Genomic DNA, 18,746 nt, shown 5'->3' with positions numbered 1-18,746 from the left:
GGAGAGCTGGTGGGGTGCCTGGAGGCACTGCCGCAATAGGTTGGGAAATCCTTTTAAATCCCCATCCATTAGTGATGATAAGCTCAACGATCTATGAGGGATTGTCCGGAGTACACCATGAGTAAAGCCGTATTATCGGGGAAGTCTACCGGAGGTGTACGGTCGGACAAAAGGGTGGGTTTGCGGTGGTCGCGGAGAAGGCGGTGATTGGCTTGGATCTTATACTCGGGCCTCACACCAAAGGAAGTGTGGACGGGGACATACTCTCGGCCGGCAACATGGTTAAGATCTCTTGTGGGGTAAAGTAACGCACCTCTCGCAGAGGGTATCAAGAATTGTGACTGTCACTCCCTGTTCCGGGAAGGAAACTGCGAACGCGGCAGGAAAGGAACTCCACGAAGTTCTAGTCAACTTCGTTGATACGTCTCCAACGTATCGATAATTTCTTGTGTTCCATGCCACATTATTGATGTTATCTACATGTTTTATGCACACTTTATATCATATTCGTGCATTTTCCGGAACTAACCTATTAACAAGATGCCGAAGTGCCGATTGCTTGTTCTCGTTGTTTTTGGTTTCGAAATCCTAGTAAAGAAATATTCTCGGAATTGGACGAAATAAAAGCCCGGAGGCCTATTTTCTCACGAAGCTTCCGAAGTCCGAAGGAGAGACGAAGAGGGGCCACGGGGAGCCAAACCCTAGGGCGGCGCGGCCCCCCTGGCCGCGCCGGCCCGTGGTGTGGGCCCCCGTGCCGCCTCTTGACTTGCCCTTCCGCCTACAAATAGCCTCCGTGACGAAACCCCCGCATCGAGAGCCACGATACGGAAAACATTACCGAGACGCCGTCGCCGCCGATCCCATCTCGGGGATCCCGGAGATCGCCTCCGGCACCCTGCCGGAGAGGGGAATCATCTCCCGGAGGACTCTACACCGCCATGGTCGCCTCCGGAGTGATGAGTGAGTAGTCTACCCCTGGACTATGGGTCCATAGCAGTAGCTAGATGGTTGTCTTCTCCCCATTGTGCTATCATTGTCGGATCTTGTGAGCTGCCTATCATGATCAAGATCATCTATATGTAATTCTATATGTTGCGTTTGTTGGGATCCGATGAATAGAGAATACTTGTTATGTTGATTATCAAAGTTATGCTTATGTGTTGTTTATGATCTTGCATGCTCTCCGTTATTAGTAGATGCTCCGGCCAAGTAGATGCTTTTAACTCCAAGAGGGAGTACTTATGCTCGATAGTGGGTTCATGCCTGCATTGACACTGGGACAGATGATGGAAAGTTCTAAGGTTGTGTTGTGCTGTTGCCACTAGGGATAAAACATTGATGCTATGTCTAAGGATGTAGTTGTTGATTACATTACGCACCATACTTAATGCAATTGTCTCGTTGCTTGCAACTTAATACCTGGAGGGGTTCGGATGATAACCTCGAAGGTGGACTTTTTAGGCATAGATGCAGTTGGATGGCGGTCTATGTACTTTGTCGTAATGCCCAATTAAATCTCACTATACTCATCATGATATGTATGTGCATTGTCATGCTCTCTTTATTTGTCAATTGCCCAACCGTAATTTGTTCACCCAACATGCTGTTCGTCTTATGGGAGAGACACCTCTAGTGAACTGTGGACCCCGGTCCAATTCTCTTTATCGAAATACAATCTATCGCAATACTTGTTTTTACTCGTTTTCTCTCGCAAACAATCATCTTCCACACAATACGGTTAATCCTTTGTTACAGCAAGCCGGTGAGATTGACAACCTCACTCGTTTCGTTGGGGCAAAGTAGTTTGGTTGTGTTGTGCAGGTTCCACGTTGGCGCCGGAATCTCCGGTGTTGCGCCGCACTACATCCCGCCGCCATCAACCTTCAACGTGCTTCTTGGCTCCTCCTGGTTCGATAAACCTTGGTTTCTTTCCGAGGGAAAACTTGCTGCTGTGCTCATCATACCTTCCTCTTGGGGTTGCCCAACGAACGTGTGAAATACACGCCATCAAGCATATTTTCCGGCGCCGTTGCCGGGGAGATCAAGACACGCTGCAAGGGGAGTCTCCACTTCTCAATCTCTTTACTTTGTTTTTGTCTTGCTTTATTTTATTTACTACTTTGTTTGCTGCACTAAATCAAAATACAAAAAAATTAGTTGCTAGTTTTACTTTATTTGCTATCTTGTTTGCTATATCGAAAACACAAAAAAATTAGTTTACCTGCATTCACTTTACTTATTTCATCATGTTTCCTTTTAATTTTACCAGAAAGAACATACCGGTAGGACGTGGGTCTATAGTTGGGAGAAATAATATAGAAGAATTCTTCAACCATGTTAGTACCATTGAAAATTTTGAAGATAGACATTTGATAGATCTTGCGCCTACTTATGAAATTGCTGCTGCGCATTTAGTTCGCTTGTTGGAAACTAAATTTGTTAATCTTAATCCTATAATCCAACACATGTTTTTCACGCTTGGTGATATGGAAGAAGGGGAAAAGAAAGATTTTGTTTTAGAAACCCTTCTTAGAGAATTTGGTGGTCTAGCAAGAGAAGCTAGAAAGGTGTTTGCTAAATTCAATATGCTTGGTTCTCCTACTAATTTTGCTAGTCTCCTTGAAAAGATGGATATGGATAGAATAAGATACACTAATAATATTGATGATGGTGAGGAGATCAAAGCACCAATACCATGCAAGCTCCTAGCTATGAATGATGCACTAGAAAATAATTATGCTTGGCTTGTTCCTGAAAATTTGTTTGATGAGAGTAGCACACCTAAGACTAATGAAAAGGGAGATGCTAAAACTTATGTATCTAATATAATATGCCTAGTTGAGAAAACTCCACACCTCGCTGAGAATGCACCACCCTTCGATAATACTTGATACACACTTTCGCGCCTAGCTGAAAGGCGTTAAAGAAAAGCGCTTATGGGAGACAACCCATGTTTTTACCTACAGTACTTTGTTTTTATTTTGTGTCTTGGAAGTTGTTTACTACTGTAGCAACCTCTCCTTATCTTAGTTTTGAGTTTTGTTGTGCCAAGTTAAGCCGTTGATAGAAAAGTAAGTACTAGATTTGGATTACTGCGCAGTTCCAGATTTCTTTGCTGTCACGAATCTGAGCCCACTGCCCTGCAGGAAGCTCAGAAAATTATGCCAATTTACGTGCATGATCCTCAGATATGTACGCAACTTTCATTCAATTTGAGCATTTTCATTTGAGCAAGTCTGGTGCCATTTTAAAATTCGTCAATACGAACTGTTCTGTTTTGACAGATTCTGCCTTTTATTTCGCATTGCCTCTTTCGCTATGTTGGATGAATTTCTTTGATCCACTAATGTCCAGTAGCATTATGCAATGTCCAGAAGTGTTAAGAATGATTGTGTCACCTCTGAATATGTCAATTTATATTGTGCACTAACCCTCTAATGAGTTGTTTCGAGTTTGGTGTGGAGGAAGTTTTCAAGGATCAAGAGAGGAGTATGATGCAACATGATCAAGGAGAGTGAAAGCTCTAAGCTTGGGGATGCACCCGGTGGTTCACCCCTGCATATATCAAGAAGACTCAAGCGTCTAAGCTTGGGGATGCCCAAGGCATCCCCTTCTTCATCAACAAATTATCGAGGTTCCTCCCCGAAACTACATTTTTATTCGGCCACATCTTATGTGCTTTTTCTTGGAGCGTTGGTTTGTTTTTGTTTTTGTTTTGTTTGAATAAAATGGATCCTAGCATTCACTTTATGGGAAAGATACACACTCCGCTGTAGCATATGGACAAATATGTCCTTGGTTTCTACTCATAGTATTCATGGCGAAGTTTCTCCTTCGTTAAATTGTTATATGGTTGGAATTGGAAAATGATACATGTAGTAATTGCTATAAATGTTTTGGGTAATGTGATACTTGGCAATTGTTGTGTTCATGTTTAAGCTCTTGCATCATATGCTTTGCACCCATTAATGAAGAAATACATAGAGCATGCTAAAATTTGGTTTGCATATTTGGTTTCTCTAAGGTCTAGATAATTTATAGTTTTGAGTTTGAACAACAAGGAAGACGGTATAGAGTATTATAATGCTTTCAATATGTCTTTTATGTGAGTTTTGCTGCACCGGTTCATCCTTGTGTTTGTTTCAAACAAGCCTTGCTAGCCTAAACCTTGTATCGAGAGGGAATACTTCTCATGCATCCAAAATACTTGAGCCAACCACTATGCCATTTGTGTCCACCATACCTACCTACTACATGGTATTTTCCCGCCATTCCAAAGTAAATTGCTTGAGTGCTACCTTTAAAATTCCATCATTCACCTTTGCAATATATAGCTCATGGGACAAATAGCTTAAAAACTATTGTAGTATTGAATATGTAATTATGCACTTTATCTCTTATTAAGTTGCTTGTTGTGCGATAACCATGTTTACTGGGGAACGCCATCAACTCATTGTTGAATTTCATGTGAGTTGCTATGCATGTTCGTCTTAAGTAAGGGCGATCTACACTGAGTTGAATGGTTTGAGCATGCATATTGTGAGAGAAGAACATTGGGCCGCTAACTAAAGCCATGTTCCATGGTGGAAGTTTCAGTTTTGGACAAACATCCTCAAATCTCTAATGAGAAAAGAATTAATTGTTGTTGAATGCTTAAAGCATTAAAAGAGGAGTCCATTATCTCGTTGTCTATGTTGTCCCGGTATGGATGTCTAAGTTGAGAATAATCAAAAGCGAGAAATCCAAATGCGAGCTTTCTCCTTAGACCTTTGTACGAGCGGCATAGAGGTACCCCTTTGTGATACTTGGTTAAAGCATATGTATTGCGGTGATAATCCAGGTAGTCCAAGCTAATTAGGACAAGGTGCGAGCACTATTAGTACACTATGCATGAGGCTTGCAACTTATAAGATATAATTTACATGATGCATATGCTTTATTACTACCGTTGACAAAATTGTTTCATGTTTTCAAAATCAAAGCTCTAGCACAAATATAGCAATCGATGCTTTTCCTCTATGAGGACCATTCTTTTACTTTCAATGTTGAGTCAGTTCACCTATTTCTCTCCACCTCAAGAAGCAAACACTTGTGTGAACTGTGCATTGATTCTTACATACTTGCTTATTGCACTTATTATATTACTCTATGTTGACAATATCCATGAGATATACATGTTACAAGTTGAAAGCAACTGCTGAAACTTAATCTTCTTTTGTGTTGCTTCAATACCTTTACTTTGAATTATTGCTTTATGAGTTAACTCTTATGCAAGACTTATTGATGCTTGTCTTGAAGTACTATTCATGAAAAGTCTTTGCTTTATGATTCACTTGTTTACTCATGTCATACACATTGTTTTGATCGCTGCATTCTCTACATATGCTTTACAAATAGTATGATCAAGTTTATGATGGCATGTCACTCCGGAAATTATCTTTGTTATCGTTTTACCTCGCTCGGAACGAGCAGAACTAAGCTTGGGGATGCTGATACGTCTCCAACGTATCGATAATTTCTTGTGTTCCATGCCACATTATTGATGTTATCTACATGTTTTATGCACACTTTATATCATATTCGTGCATTTTCCGGAACTAACCTATTAACAAGATGCCGAAGTGCCGATTCTTTGTTCTATGCTGTTTTTGGTTTCAGAAATCCTAGTAAAGAAATATTCTCGGAATTGGACGAAATAAAAGCCCAGAGGCCTATTTTCTCACGAAGCTTCCAGAAGTCCGAAGGAGAGACGAAGAGGGGCCACGGGGGAGCCAAACCCTAGGGCGGCGCGGCCCCCCTTGGCCGCGCCGGCCTGTGGTGTGGGCCCCCGTGCCGCCTCTTGACTTGCCCTTCCGCCTACAAATAGCCTCCGTGACGAAACCCCCGAGCACCGAGAGCCACGATACGGAAAACATTACGAGACGCCGTCGCCGCCGATCCCATCTCGGGGATCCTGGAGATCGCCTCCGGCACCCTGCCGGAGAGGGGAATCATCTCCCGGAGGACTCTACACCGCCATGGTCGCCTCCGGAGTGATGAGTGAGTAGTCTACCCCTGGACTATGGGTCCATAGCAGTAGCTAGATGGTTGTCTTCTCCCCATTGTGCTATCATTGTCGGATCTTGTGAGCTGCCTATCATGATCAAGATCATCTATATGTAATTCTATATGTTGCGTTTGTTGGGATCCGATGAATAGAGAATACTTGTTATGTTGATTATCAAAGTTATGCTTATGTGTTGTTTATGATCTTGCATGCTCTCCGTTATTAGTAGATGCTCGGCCAAGTAGATGCTTTTAACTCCAAGAGGGAGTACTTATGCTCGATAGTGGGTTCATGCCCGCATTGACACCGGGACAGATGACGAGAAAGTTCTAAGGTTGTGTTGTGTTGTTGCCACTAGGGATAAAACATTGATGCTATGTCTAAGGATGTAGTTGTTGATTACATTACGCACCATACTTAATGCAATTGTCTCGTTGCTTGCAACTTAATACTGGAGGGGGTTCGGATGATAACCTCGAAGGTGGACTTTTTAGGCATAGATGCGGTTGGATGGCGGTCTATGTACTTTGTCGTAATGCCCAATTAAATCTCACTATACTCATCATGATATGTATGTGCATTGTCATGCTCTCTTTATTTGTCAATTGCCCAACTCGTAATTTGTTCACCCAACATGCTGTTCGTCTTATGGGAGAGACACCTCTAGTGAACTGTGGACCCCGGTCCAATTCTCTTTATCGAAATACAATCTCATCGCAATACTTGTTTTTACTCGTTTTCTCTCGCAAACAATCATCTTCCACACAATACGGTTAATCCTTTGTTACAGCAAGCCGGTGAGATTGACAACCTCACTCGTTTCGTTGGGGCAAAGTAGTTTGGTTGTGTTGTGCAGGTTCCACGTTGGCGCCGGAATCTCCGGTGTTGCGCCGCACTACATCCCGCCGCCATCAACCTTCAACGTGCTTCTTGGCTCCTCCCGGTTCGATAAACCTTGGTTTCTTTCTCGAGGGAAAACTTGCTGCTGTGCTCATCATACCTTCCTCTTGGGGTTGCCCAACGAACGTGTGAAATACACGCCATCACTCGTGAAGACCGACGGGCATAGTTTTCGGAATAAAATAAACCTTTTGAAGAAATGTTTATGAAAACTTGCATTGGCCTATGACTTTCGGTCTATGGCTGTAGCTAGTGCATGATACACCTATTTCCTAATATGAACTTGCTGAGTACGCTCGTACTCATTCTATCTCGTTTGAACCCCCTTCTTAGAGCAATGCACCGAAGGAGAAACTACCGTGGAACTCGAAGACAAGGGAGTCAACAGCAACAAGATGAAGAATCCAATCAAAGAAGTCAATGGAGTCAACTTCCGCATCAATTATTATGGAAACCTAGACTAATAATAGAAGGGAACCTTTCCCTAATCCTAGCACCTAAGTAGCTAGATTTCTATAGCAAGCCAAGTAGCTCTTGAACTGGAGTTAGCAATAAGATAGACTACGAGTCGTGCTTCTGGAGCTTTATTTGAAGTTTTACCTCACTGTAAAGTAGGAGGTCTGTGTGGATCTTATGTAAACGAGTTCGTGTGTACTTCTATAGACATACCTTGGACTCGCATATGTTTCTGTTGTACCACTCTGAGGGATGTAATATGGGTGGAACGGTGTTTCACTTGTGTTATGTCAACGACTTGTGTACTACACCATGCAGTGGTACGCTGGGTCACCGCAATAAGAGACCACATACCACGGTACGAGTAAAGAGTACTTGTCAGGAGACGAGGTTGAACAAGGTATAGAGTGATACCGAAGATCAAACCTCGGACAAGTAAAATATCGCGTGACAAAGGGAATTGGTATCGTATGTGAATGGTTCATTCGATCACTAAAGTCATCGTTGAATATGTGGGAGCCATTATGGATCTCCGGATCCCACTATTGGTTATTGGTCGGAGTGAGTACTCAACCATGTCCGCATAGTTCACGAACCGTAGGGTGACACACTTAAAGTTGGATGTTGAAATGGTAGAACTTGAATATGGAATGGAGTTCGAATATTTGTTCGGAGTCCCGGATGAGATCCCGGACATCACGAGGAGTTCGGAATGGTCCGGAGAATAAGATTCATATATAGGAAGTCATATTCCAAGTTTGGAAATGATCCGGTGCATTTATGGCGAGGTTCTAGAAGGTTCTAGAAAAGTCCGGAAGAAATCACCATGGAAAGTAGAGTCCCGGAGGGACTCCACCTTGCATGACCAGCCAACCCTAAAGGGAGGAGTCCAAGGTGGACTCCCTAGGGTGGCCGGCCAACCCACCTCAAGGAAAGGTGGGAGTCCCACCTTGGGTAGGACTCCCTCCTTGAGTAGGTTTCCCACATATGGGAGGTTTTAGTGTTGGGATCTTATTCGAAGACTTGGACTAGAACTCTTGGTGCTTCCACCTATATAATGAGGGGCATAGGAGAGGGGGCTGACCACTTTAAGCCTCAGCCTTGGCCGCACCCCTTAGAGGGCCGGCGCCCAAACCCCCTCTCTCCCCAAACCCTAGCGGTCTCTCTCCTCCACCACATCCCGCACGCTTAAGCGAAGCTCCGCCGGATTTCTCCACCACCACCGACACCACGCCGTCGTGCCGTCGGATTCAAGAGGAGCTACTACTTCGCTGCCCGCCGGAACGGGGAGGTGGACGTCGTCTTCATCAACAACCGAACGTGTGACCGAGTACGGAGGTGCTGCCCGTTCGTGGCGCCGGAAGCGATCGTGATCAAGATCTTCTACGCGCTTTGCAAGCGGCAAGTGAACGTCTACCGCAGCAACAAGAGCCTCATCTTGTAGGCTTTGGAATCTCTTCAAGGGTGAGACTCGATACCCCCTCGTTGCTACCATCTTCTAGATTGCGTCTTGGCTTGGATTGCGTGTTCGCGGTAGGAAATTTTTTGTTTTCTATGCAACGTTATCCTACACCATGTAGCAAAAAATGTAAAAAGTTTGCAACTCTTTGCTCATGTGCCCAACGAGGCCAACAATATAGAAACACATCTGTAGAGTTGAAAAAACTGTGTAGCATACATCCAAAATAAGATTGCAACATTTTGCACATGGGTGCAGAGCAAAACATATGCGACCTATAGATCTTCGCATCGGAACATCGTTCGCAATGTCAAAAATCACATAATAATCTACCTCCACCGATTAGTAATGGAGCTAGCGAGCTCAACATCCGGACTTATCGATGTTGAATCCGCCTTGAGAGTGTACCATCGACGCCAAATTCATTCCTAATAGTCCGGGCATCTCCACCGGCTTTTGTGTGCAAAAAAGGGGACTTCATCTCTTAGAACCATGGAAGCCACTTAGGGGGGAGGAATGGCTTCCCAAGGAACAAGGGCGCAAGAAGAGGATGTAGGAGAGGGATAGGCTATGGAAGAGCTCTAATGGAGGGGATTCCATGGAGAGAGAGAGAAGAGTAGGATGAGAGTGTGATTGCGTGCATGCGAGAGAGAGAGATAAAGAAAGGGATACGTGCAAGGAGCGAGACTGGCTTATGGGTCAACATGTTGAATTAAAGAATTTTCCTTTTTTTAAAGCAAATCTACTACTCCCTCCGATCCTAAAAAACTGTCGGAAGACATACTATAATTACGTTTTGCAGTAAACTCCTTCCAAATTAGTAAAAATAAGAACAACAGAACACCGTATGCTTGACTGGTAGGATCACAGATTCTTGACGATGCTGCCGGTGGAGGGAAGCAACTCGCAGATCTCCTCAAGATTGTAGACGGGGGCGACCTTGTGCTCCTCCGCCGTGACACCGTCCACTCCGCGACCACCATGGCGCTCCACCACCCAAAGGGAAGGAGGGCTCTGATCCATGTCGCTCCTCGACCGGAGGTGGCCGAAACCTAAGGAGAGGAGGGCTCTGATCCATGGCGCTCCTCTACCGGAGGCGGGCGCTAGTAGGACTCCACCGCCGGCCTCGGCAGCGCGCCATCATCTGCGAGATCTGAGAGGTGGTCGGGGACATTGGTTGCTCGACGTGCGGCCGGAGGTGGGAGATGAGGTGCGACACATGTTTACTGGTTGACTAAGTTGGGAGCACGGGTTGATAACAGGAAAAGCTCGAGCGTCTAGTTGTAAAATCGCCTCTCCGACAGTTTTTTCGGATCGGAGGGAGTATTTCATATAAAATCTACATCATAATTTAACATCCTCAAGGTAAGTTGGTCTTTTTCAACAAATGAGCGAGTGCTGGGTTGCTTCTGGTATTGTTGCAAGTATGCAGTTTTAACCATAGCTAGACTATTTTATCATTTGGAAATGCGTTTTCTACAAGTAATAATAGTTTATAACAAATTATACATCACTATACGATATCGTCAAAGTATGGAGTAGAATATTTTTTCAGAAAAATGAGTAAGTTTGAGTTTACCTTTTGTTGTGAGGTTTGTCAGGATTTTCTGAAGTCTTATAGTCACCGAAAGTGCAATTGGAGTTCAGAGAAAAATATGCAATTCACTTTATTTGAGAAATTCTCAGTCAACCAAGACATAGCGAATCCGTTTATTTTTTCTTAAAAAAAATTCTAATAGAGTCGCTACAATTAAGATTCTTCTTTTCCCCGAAGAATATATTCCTAACTTATTATACGGGAAAGGATAAAGGGAAGGAACTCTTTGGGGGATAAAGGTGTGTACCTGTTGCTTATAAAAACAAAAATATTCTGAAATATAGGAGTAGGTCGCACAGCCACCGGTCAGAAACCACAACACCAAAGCTGCGCAGTCCCCGAGTTCCGGAGAGGAGACGGACGCGGAGGACGGGAAGATGGGATTCGAGAAGCAGATCCTGAAAGCCGGCACCGGCCCCAACCCCGTCAAGGGCCAGAAGGTCACCGTCCACTGCACCGGCTACGGTCCGCCCCTTCCCACAACCCCTCTATGTTTTGTTTTTATTGGATCCGTTGATATGAACTTAGGGTTTATGGTCCGATTCTTTTAGATTCATCTAAAATAGCAACTCTGGTGTCGATTAGGTTTCTATGTTCACTTATGTCAGATCTGTGCTAGACTTGGATCTTGGTTCCTGAGTAGTTAGTCCAGATTCAGTTAAGAGTTGCAAGCGTACCTTTATACAGATCTGGCTCATCTTAGACCTTCTGTTCTCCGTTGATGAAGCGCTAACTTTTGTTGCCTGCTATGTTGCTCCTGCAGGGAAGGATGGTGATCTGACTAAGAAGTTCTGGAGGTAAATCATGAATAGTTTCCTTGTTTTCGTGGTTCAGAGCTTGGCGTCAGTGCAGCAAACGTTGTGAATATGCATAACTTCTATTCTATGTATTGTGTCTAAATTAGTAAATATTTAGACATCTGCAATGTACCATCAACATAACTTTGGGATACAGCTTCTTTTGAACAAACATTGGCATATTAGAATTTTATCTTACGGTAGTATGGTTATATTTTCAGTACCAAGGACCCTGGGCAGGAGCCATTTTCTTTCAACATTGGCCTGGGTAAAGTGATCAAAGGTAATCTCATATTGAAGAGCTATTCAGCTTATACGCAATCAATGGAGCTGTTCGCTATCGTCTTCTGTTTTTAGTTGCTGCTGCTATCTCCTTCATCAAGGCATATTTGCACTGTTTTTCTGTAGTAAAGTAGTGGTCTGATCCAGTGCAAATGAAAACAGCATCTGCAAAATCATCATACACTAGCTTGTGCAAGCGAATTTTCTGAACTGGCATAACAGTAACTACTCCCTTGCTTACAGGATGGGATGATGGAGTTCTGGGCATGCAATTGGGTGAAGTTGCTCGTCTTACGGTATGTTTTTGGTACATGTCCAATTAGTTTGATGGTGTGTGGCAATTTCTTCAGTGATTCATTTGGCACTTAATTGCTACTGTCAATCTTTCGATTGCATTGGATTTCTTAAACACGTACACTTCACTTCATCTCTACATGGCAGAAGTGTGACTAAAGCAGCTGAATTTTGACTGATGGGCCTTTTGCAGTTCCATATCATTTCCATGCTTGTCAAATTGTTTAGACGCAGTTTCTGGGCATCTGATATTCTGAGTGTTCCTTGTTGCAGTGCACCCCAGATTACGCCTATGGAGCCAGTGGCTTTCCAGCATGGGGAATTCGGCCAAACTCTGTGCTGGTATTCGAGATCGAGGTTCTTAGCGCCAACTGATATGCTATGCAGTTCTGGATGCAGACATGGAAGCATCACCATACCTGTCAGTTACCGAAATAATTGAGATGTCACATCATGTTAAGTGCTACCCTGGGGTGATGTTTTAAGTTGCTCTTGTAAACCTTTGGAACCTCATATTGTCTAAGTTTATCGATGTCCTTGCCCCAGTAAGTTGGGGTGAATTATGGAAAAATTATGATGTATGCTGCTGAAATTCTTGAGCATTTCTGCATTCTGAAGTCCAGACAACCTACACATCCCAATATATTTCATTACTCATTCACAAACTAGACATAAAACCTCATGCTGGTTACAGTTCTTCTGGTGATATCCTGCACTGATTATGCATCCTGGTATTGGCATATCATGAAGACGGCTGCCACATACCGACTGCCCTGAAGTTGGAAATTCAGATATTTGGAACACACACAAGCATAGCAGGTTAGTTCTGCTGGAAAGTCTACTCAAGGCCCTCAAAACAGGATCTGTTTGCAAGATTTCCAGACGTTGAACGATTCTACACGCTGGGAGGAATTAGGTAGTTATGTAAATTCGTCGGCAAAAAAAAGGTAGTTCTGTAAATTCTTTCTCAGAAATGTTTGCATCAGCTGGGTATATCCATTTCCTGGGCCCGAGTGCACGTCACTCCATGGGCAGCACAGACCATTATGGTTTGGTGCCGCCGACAGCAGAACGGATGATCGCCACGCTGGTCAAGTGACGCCGACCCGTGGCCGTGAGCAAGGACGATGGACCGTCAGCTAGTTCCGCAGGTAAGGCCACGGCGCCGGTCTAGAAAAAACTCGTGCGTACGAACTGCTCGGTTCGTCCATTAAGCCACCGGCTCAGCGTTCTAAGGTCTGGTTTGGTACTAGTGTTTTAGTGGGAATAATACTCTAGAGTATTGGCTGAATTTCTGTTATTCAATCCCTACAAAACTTTATCTTCAATCCACAAGGTAAGATAGAGTATTGGGGATTAAAAAAATTACACTAAAATTTGAAAAAAAGTGAGAATAAGTGGGGATTATACTCGCTCATACTCTAGCACCAAACATGTATTGAAGATAAACGGGAATTTAAAATTTAGAGCAGATTATCCTCGCTAATCTCCAATAAAACTTTAGTACCAAACAAGTCTTAAGAGGTCTAGATAGGAAACTGAGCGAGTAACATTTACGGCGGTAACAGGATGACTTGGTCTAGGTACTCTCATCATACCCAGAAAGACTCGATTTGCAATTGGTGAGCTCAATCTACTGTGTTTATTTTTACAATCTCCTGTATGCAATTGATCACAGTGATAAGCAAAAACAAGTCAAACAAACACCATAATAGACCCCCAAAAACTCATGTTGGACAAATGGGATTAGAAGAGCCCACCACAATGCCGTACACACATTCATACATTGCCACGTCATCATAATAAAACAAATATATTTCAAGTATCAAGCAACTTATTAATAAACATATGCATCCTACGGTTCACAGAGCACGTGAAAAGTACATGCTAAAGAAGAGTAAAACAAAGCGCGAATTAGGAAAAAAGCAAAGCAAACAGTAGAGTGCACCAATGTCTTCCTGGAGAATAATTATTTTCTTCGAAAAATAGCATACCACTCAGCAAAGTATTTCTCTATGAATACTCCAAATCCTAATAACATCACGCTAGGATAAAGTGATAAGCACACATTGGTGCATGAATACTCTCTAGAACATAGTTCAGAGGCTCGTAGGTCTCAAAAGGAATGTGCAAAGCATCATTGGCCCGTCTTATGCTAGGGGATAAAAGTTCTAACTATCTCTACTGCTTGACGAAGTCCTTGAGCTTGTTCAGCCAGAAGAGGTACTCGCGGCTGTCCTTGTTGATCATGTACTCATGCAGGAAGTTGGTGGTCAAGGGCGTGATTCCCCGCAGCTCCAGGTACTTGTGGAACGCCCTCTGCAGGTTCTCATCAAGGTCGCTGCACAAGACCAAGTGTACAACATCAGCAAAGCAGTTCTTCATCAATTAGTGTGTTCAGTTACGCACAAAAGCTAAGACAGAGGAGTTTACAACATCAGCAAGCAGTGACTAATCAGCGAGTTTGGTTACAGCATCAGCGAGTGGTTGTTAGCTGGAAAAACTAAAACGGCCTAGATATGGATTTGTGTTCTTACTTGAAATCAGGGCCCTCGTATGCAATCAGCTCCTCATCCTCGTTCGCTGCCGGCTGCTTCACGGACAAGGTGTCGATCAGGATCTCGTCAGGGTATGCAGTGCAGGTGAACTCGAGGCTCGGGCCGTCGCTCTTGGAGACGGTGACCGTGAGGGGGATGGTGGACTTTGGGGCCTTCTCGCCATCTTCCTGATCATCGTCTTTCTCATTGTCATCCTCATCCTGGTCATGCTCTGCCTCGTCTCCGGTGACTAGGCTGGGCATGGAGACCAACACCTCGATCTTCTCGCCCTGGTAAGTTCTTGTTAGAGTGATCTCGTTGAGCCCCTTCTTGTCCGTGATTTTGAAAGGAAAGTTCTCTGGGATCTCCTCAACCTGTTTAACATGGAAAAGATGAGGTTCTGGATGATAACACTGCACTGCTAAAATGCTAAAATGAACAGGACGTTTGCTCATAGCAAAATTTGAAGTAAAAGAATAGTGTTTGCTGCAAGACAAGCATGCCAGACAACTCATTATTTTCCAACCCTCACATTCCACCTCTTAGTGTGCACCATTCAGACTAAATCACGCCAATTCATGGAATAGATACCAAGCAAAGACAGAACAAGTTGCTTGAATTCCACTCAACCCTCATGTTTCCCCTCTCAGTGGGCACCATCATCTAGACTAAATCATGCCAATTCATGGAATAGATGTCAAGACAGAACAAGTTGCTTGAATTCCTCAAGCTTCAGGAAGGACTTGAAGATTACATTGCAGATTTCACACACCTTTAGACCCTATACGCTATGTTGCAGGGATACGTCCCATAAGTGCCGTATCGGTGCAGGATACTGCACCAAGACGGGGATACACCAAAAAACGTGTGGGATACGTGCCGGACCTGTTGCATGTACCGCTCGAGCCACAGCCCACATCAAGGCCTCATGCTGTTGTGCATACAACGAGTTGGGACTAGAAAGCCAGCTACTCCTTCAGATCACCACGAATGGAAAAAAAACTAGGCTATTTCATTAACATTAATTTTCTCATCCTCTATAATATTGGTTACTGGTTCTGATTTCTAATGAAATTATGCATATACTTGCCGTATCCCCGTAAGTCTATTTTCAGAAAATGCCGTTTCACCGTATCACCGTATTCGTATCCCCGTATCCGTATCCCCGTACCATGTAACATAGGCTATACCTTCTATCCTGCTACATCTAAAGCACTAGCTCGGTTTCTCAAGCAGGATTTAAGGAATAAGTAAATCCTTGCTTTTATGTTGGAACCCAAGTCAAGACAGAACAAGTTGCTTGAATTCCTCAAGCTTCAGGAAGGACTTGAAGATTACATTGCAGATTTCACACACCTTTAGACCCTATACCTTCTATCCTGCTACATCTAAAGCACTAGCTCGGTTTCTCAAGCAGGATTCAAGGAATAAGTAAATCCTTGCTTTTATGTTGGAACCCAATTCATATGACCGAAGTCACTAGACCGCCGATTCTTTGCCCCCATAAACTCGATTCAGTGTATGAGTTGACCAGCTCAGGAAAGCAATTCCAGCTGTACAGTGATAAGAAATAAAAATGGTAAATAACATTCCACGCAAACATATCATCAAACTGTACTGGCATAGAACCTTTTGAATGGAGTGGAAGTGTGAAACAGTTCAGGAAAGCAACCAGTGCACCTCATCATCTCATACGAAGACGTAAAACCATGCAGTGAATTTAACAGTACATCACTTTAAACAGCAGAGAACAGAAGCGTGCAAGCTGTGAAGTCACAAGAAAAATGACATTTTAATTGCGAGAATTCAGTCTATCCAAGCACATACTCCCTCCATTCCATATTAGTTATCACAGATTCAGACGTATCACACAAGTTGTACCTTAATGCAACCTAAGCAGGATCAAAAAGATAACAGCATCTTGACCATGAACAGAGCCATACTACAGCAAAATGTAGCTAAGTAAGATGTCACAAGACCCAAAAGTACATAGTCCTCGTGGTAGCAAGGCAGATGCAAATCCTTATGCAATAGCAACTGCAGCAGGAAGATATGGGCAGGAGAGGACTGACGAAAAATTCCTAAATTACCTACAAATTCCTCCCTTTTGAATAGCGAATCACAAAGAGTAATCACTCATCACTACAGTAGTATAGTAACTGCATAAGAACAACTGCAGTTAACATGGACAGCGAGGAACTTGAAATAAAACAAGCATAACCTAAATTAGCAAGGAAAAGTGGCCACACCATACTACCAGAGACTACTCTGCAATTCGAATTTCACTACAAAATGTAGCTGGCCATTACAAAGGAGAGTAACAGTACAGTGTAAGAATTCTTCTATTAAAATGAGAAAAATGATGGGTTTCTCCACGCACCAGCCAGGCAATGTGTCCTAGTCATATGGTTGAGTAGAAATCTTCTCGACAGTCAATTCTTGATATATAACAATAAATCCAGAAACCTCTCAAAGAGAGTTCGGGCTACATATAGTTGATATGCTTATGAGGCTATGACAGTACAACCAGAGTAACACGCCAATCAACACCTTAATTAACTCATGGCAGAGGATTACCCAATTACCATGGACAGAGCAACTGAAACAAAACGAACATAACCTAAATTAGCTAGGTAAACCTACAGATCGTACTACCCGAGACTACTCCGATGTTCGAATTGTGCAACCAATTGCAGCAAGAAGACATAGGCAAGTTCAGAATAACGAAAATCCTCAAATACCTAAAAAAAATCCCTCCCTTCTGAATGGAGATACCTCTCACCATTTCCGATCCTACCGCTGCAGGTAACACCAATCGAAATCTAAACTAGGTTATGGTGCCAGTTCGCCCAATCAGCTCCATTTGAGAACATCCGACTAAACTACGCAAATAAAGGATTCGTGGAACAAGCCAACGACAGATCGAAACAGCAACACAAGTGGTGAGGATTCGGAGGGGGCTGGACGGAACGGAACGCACCCGGTCGTGGTCGTCGCAGTCCTCGGCGAATTTTATCTCGGACTTGATGACGCGGAGGAGCTCGTCGTCGGAGCTAGGCTTCACCGCGGTCGCCGACGAGAAGGGCATCGGCCGCGCCGCGGCGGCGGCCAGGGGGCGGAGCAGCGACGCGGCGCCGCGCGATGCGGTGGACGCACGGAGGAGGGGGAGGGAGGAGGTGGCGGCGCGGCGGGCGGCGGCGAAGAGGGCCATGACGAGAGGCGGCGGCGGCGGTGTAGAAGGGTTTAGCGGTGCAGAGGGTTTTGGTGGAAAATGGTGGTGCGCTTTCTGTTTTCGGTGGAGAGGGCCAGAGCCCAGAGGGGTAGTGTACATGTCAGTCAGTCGGTATTGGATTGGGCCTGGAGCGTTGGTAGGCCCGCTGGATATACGGGCCGATATGCTGGGTATCCTGTCGGCCCAGATCTTATTGCCACCAAGTATCCGACGACGGGCCGTCAGCGAGTTCCACAGAGAAAGCCACGGCGCCGGTCAAGACCCATCTCGCCTCGCGCACAAGGATTGCTCGGTTCGTCCAAACTCCTCCAAGCCTCCAGCAGTAAGACTGCTGTCAGGGACAAGGCACCGGCGCAGCGAGTAGAGCATGGATGCGAAGCTGGCAGCGGAACAGTCAACACCCCTGATGATCAGTGCATGGATGCGTCTTTTTTTTTTCCTATCTGGTTCTGTATGAACTGATGTATCCATGACAAGATGTTGCAAGTTGTATGAAGAGAAAGTGATTGTTATTCTTTCAGTTTGTATGAATTGGTAATGGTGATGTTATGTTAATTGACAACCAAGATATGTGCTAATTTACATAGGAAAGGTCATCGAATAGCAATGTGGCATTAGTTAACTCTATCTATCTATCTTCTCCACTAGACAATTAACAGTACTCCTATACATGCAGAACAACAATGTTTCTTTTATCTCTTCCACCACAGCAATAATCTAAGCAGGAGTTTGCTTGAAACTGCGAATCATTTCATATCTATAAATCTATGAAGTAAATATACCAGTGTGCTTTCACCGAACCATCACTATACAAGGCCATCGATGATCATCAGAGGTCTTGCTCTTTAGTATTTTACCAAGATTACAAAATTCATACAATCCAGACTACATGTTCAGAAAACAAGATCGGTAACTGAAAGCTCAGCTAGCTAGGTGCTACCAGTGAAACTTAACTACTCCCTAGTCCCTACGAATTACAACCCACCCCATCTCAGAGAAATTGGGAGGATATTTCAACCTGGTTAACCAGCAAAGCACTGTTTGATGGATTAACAAGATAGGCTATCTTCTCATATCATGTATTTCACCGGTAGCCCTAATTCTATTTCTTGGTATTCTATTGTCCCGTCTTCTTTACAAAGATCT

The 18,746-nt window shown here is 43.9% G+C and overlaps 2 protein-coding genes across 2 annotated transcripts; one reads left to right on the top strand and one right to left on the bottom strand.

The window, feature by feature from the left end:
* The first annotated feature begins 10,740 nt into the window (after positions 1-10,740).
* Positions 10,741-12,394, top strand: LOC124688521 (peptidyl-prolyl cis-trans isomerase FKBP12-like). The gene is made up of 5 exons (XM_047222189.1): positions 10,741-10,923; positions 11,222-11,255; positions 11,477-11,538; positions 11,781-11,833; positions 12,105-12,394. The coding sequence occupies exons 1-5, from the start codon at positions 10,836-10,838 to the stop codon at positions 12,204-12,206; spliced, it is 339 nt and encodes a 112-aa protein (XP_047078145.1). The 5' UTR covers positions 10,741-10,835; the 3' UTR covers positions 12,207-12,394.
* Positions 12,395-13,768: 1,374 nt separating this feature from the next.
* Positions 13,769-17,579, bottom strand: LOC124688520 (uncharacterized protein At2g39795, mitochondrial-like). The gene is made up of 3 exons (XM_047222188.1): positions 17,349-17,579; positions 14,369-14,742; positions 13,769-14,172 (listed from the first exon to the last, which is right to left on the bottom strand). The coding sequence occupies exons 1-3, from the start codon at positions 17,577-17,579 to the stop codon at positions 14,013-14,015; spliced, it is 765 nt and encodes a 254-aa protein (XP_047078144.1). The 3' UTR covers positions 13,769-14,012.
* Positions 17,580-18,746: the final 1,167 nt, after the last annotated feature.

This window comes from Lolium rigidum, chromosome 2 (genome assembly GCF_022539505.1).
Source record: "Lolium rigidum isolate FL_2022 chromosome 2, APGP_CSIRO_Lrig_0.1, whole genome shotgun sequence".
Taxonomy (NCBI): Eukaryota; Viridiplantae; Streptophyta; class Magnoliopsida; order Poales; family Poaceae; genus Lolium; species Lolium rigidum.
This window is presented reverse-complemented; position numbering and strand designations above follow the sequence as displayed.

What these genes read in the sequence shown, in the direction of transcription:
- LOC124688520 (XM_047222188.1), bottom strand. Translation starts at nt 17,579, where the DNA reads ATGGCCCTCTTCGCCGCCGCCCGCCGCGCCGCCACCTCCTCCCTCCCC. An exon ending in ACTGCGACGACCACGACCGG is followed by an intron (nt 14,743 to 17,348) that starts GTGCGTTCCGTT and finishes CATGTTAAACAG; the next exon opens with GTTGAGGAGATCCCAGAGAA. An exon ending in TACGAGGGCCCTGATTTCAA is followed by an intron (nt 14,173 to 14,368) that starts GTAAGAACACAA and finishes GGTCTTGTGCAG; the next exon opens with CGACCTTGATGAGAACCTGC.
- LOC124688521 (XM_047222189.1), top strand. Translation starts at nt 10,836, where the DNA reads ATGGGATTCGAGAAGCAGATCCTGAAAGCCGGCACCGGCCCCAACCCC. An exon ending in CGTCCACTGCACCGGCTACG is followed by an intron (nt 10,924 to 11,221) that starts GTCCGCCCCTTC and finishes TTGCTCCTGCAG; the next exon opens with GGAAGGATGGTGATCTGACT. An exon ending in CCTGGGTAAAGTGATCAAAG is followed by an intron (nt 11,539 to 11,780) that starts GTAATCTCATAT and finishes CCTTGCTTACAG; the next exon opens with GATGGGATGATGGAGTTCTG.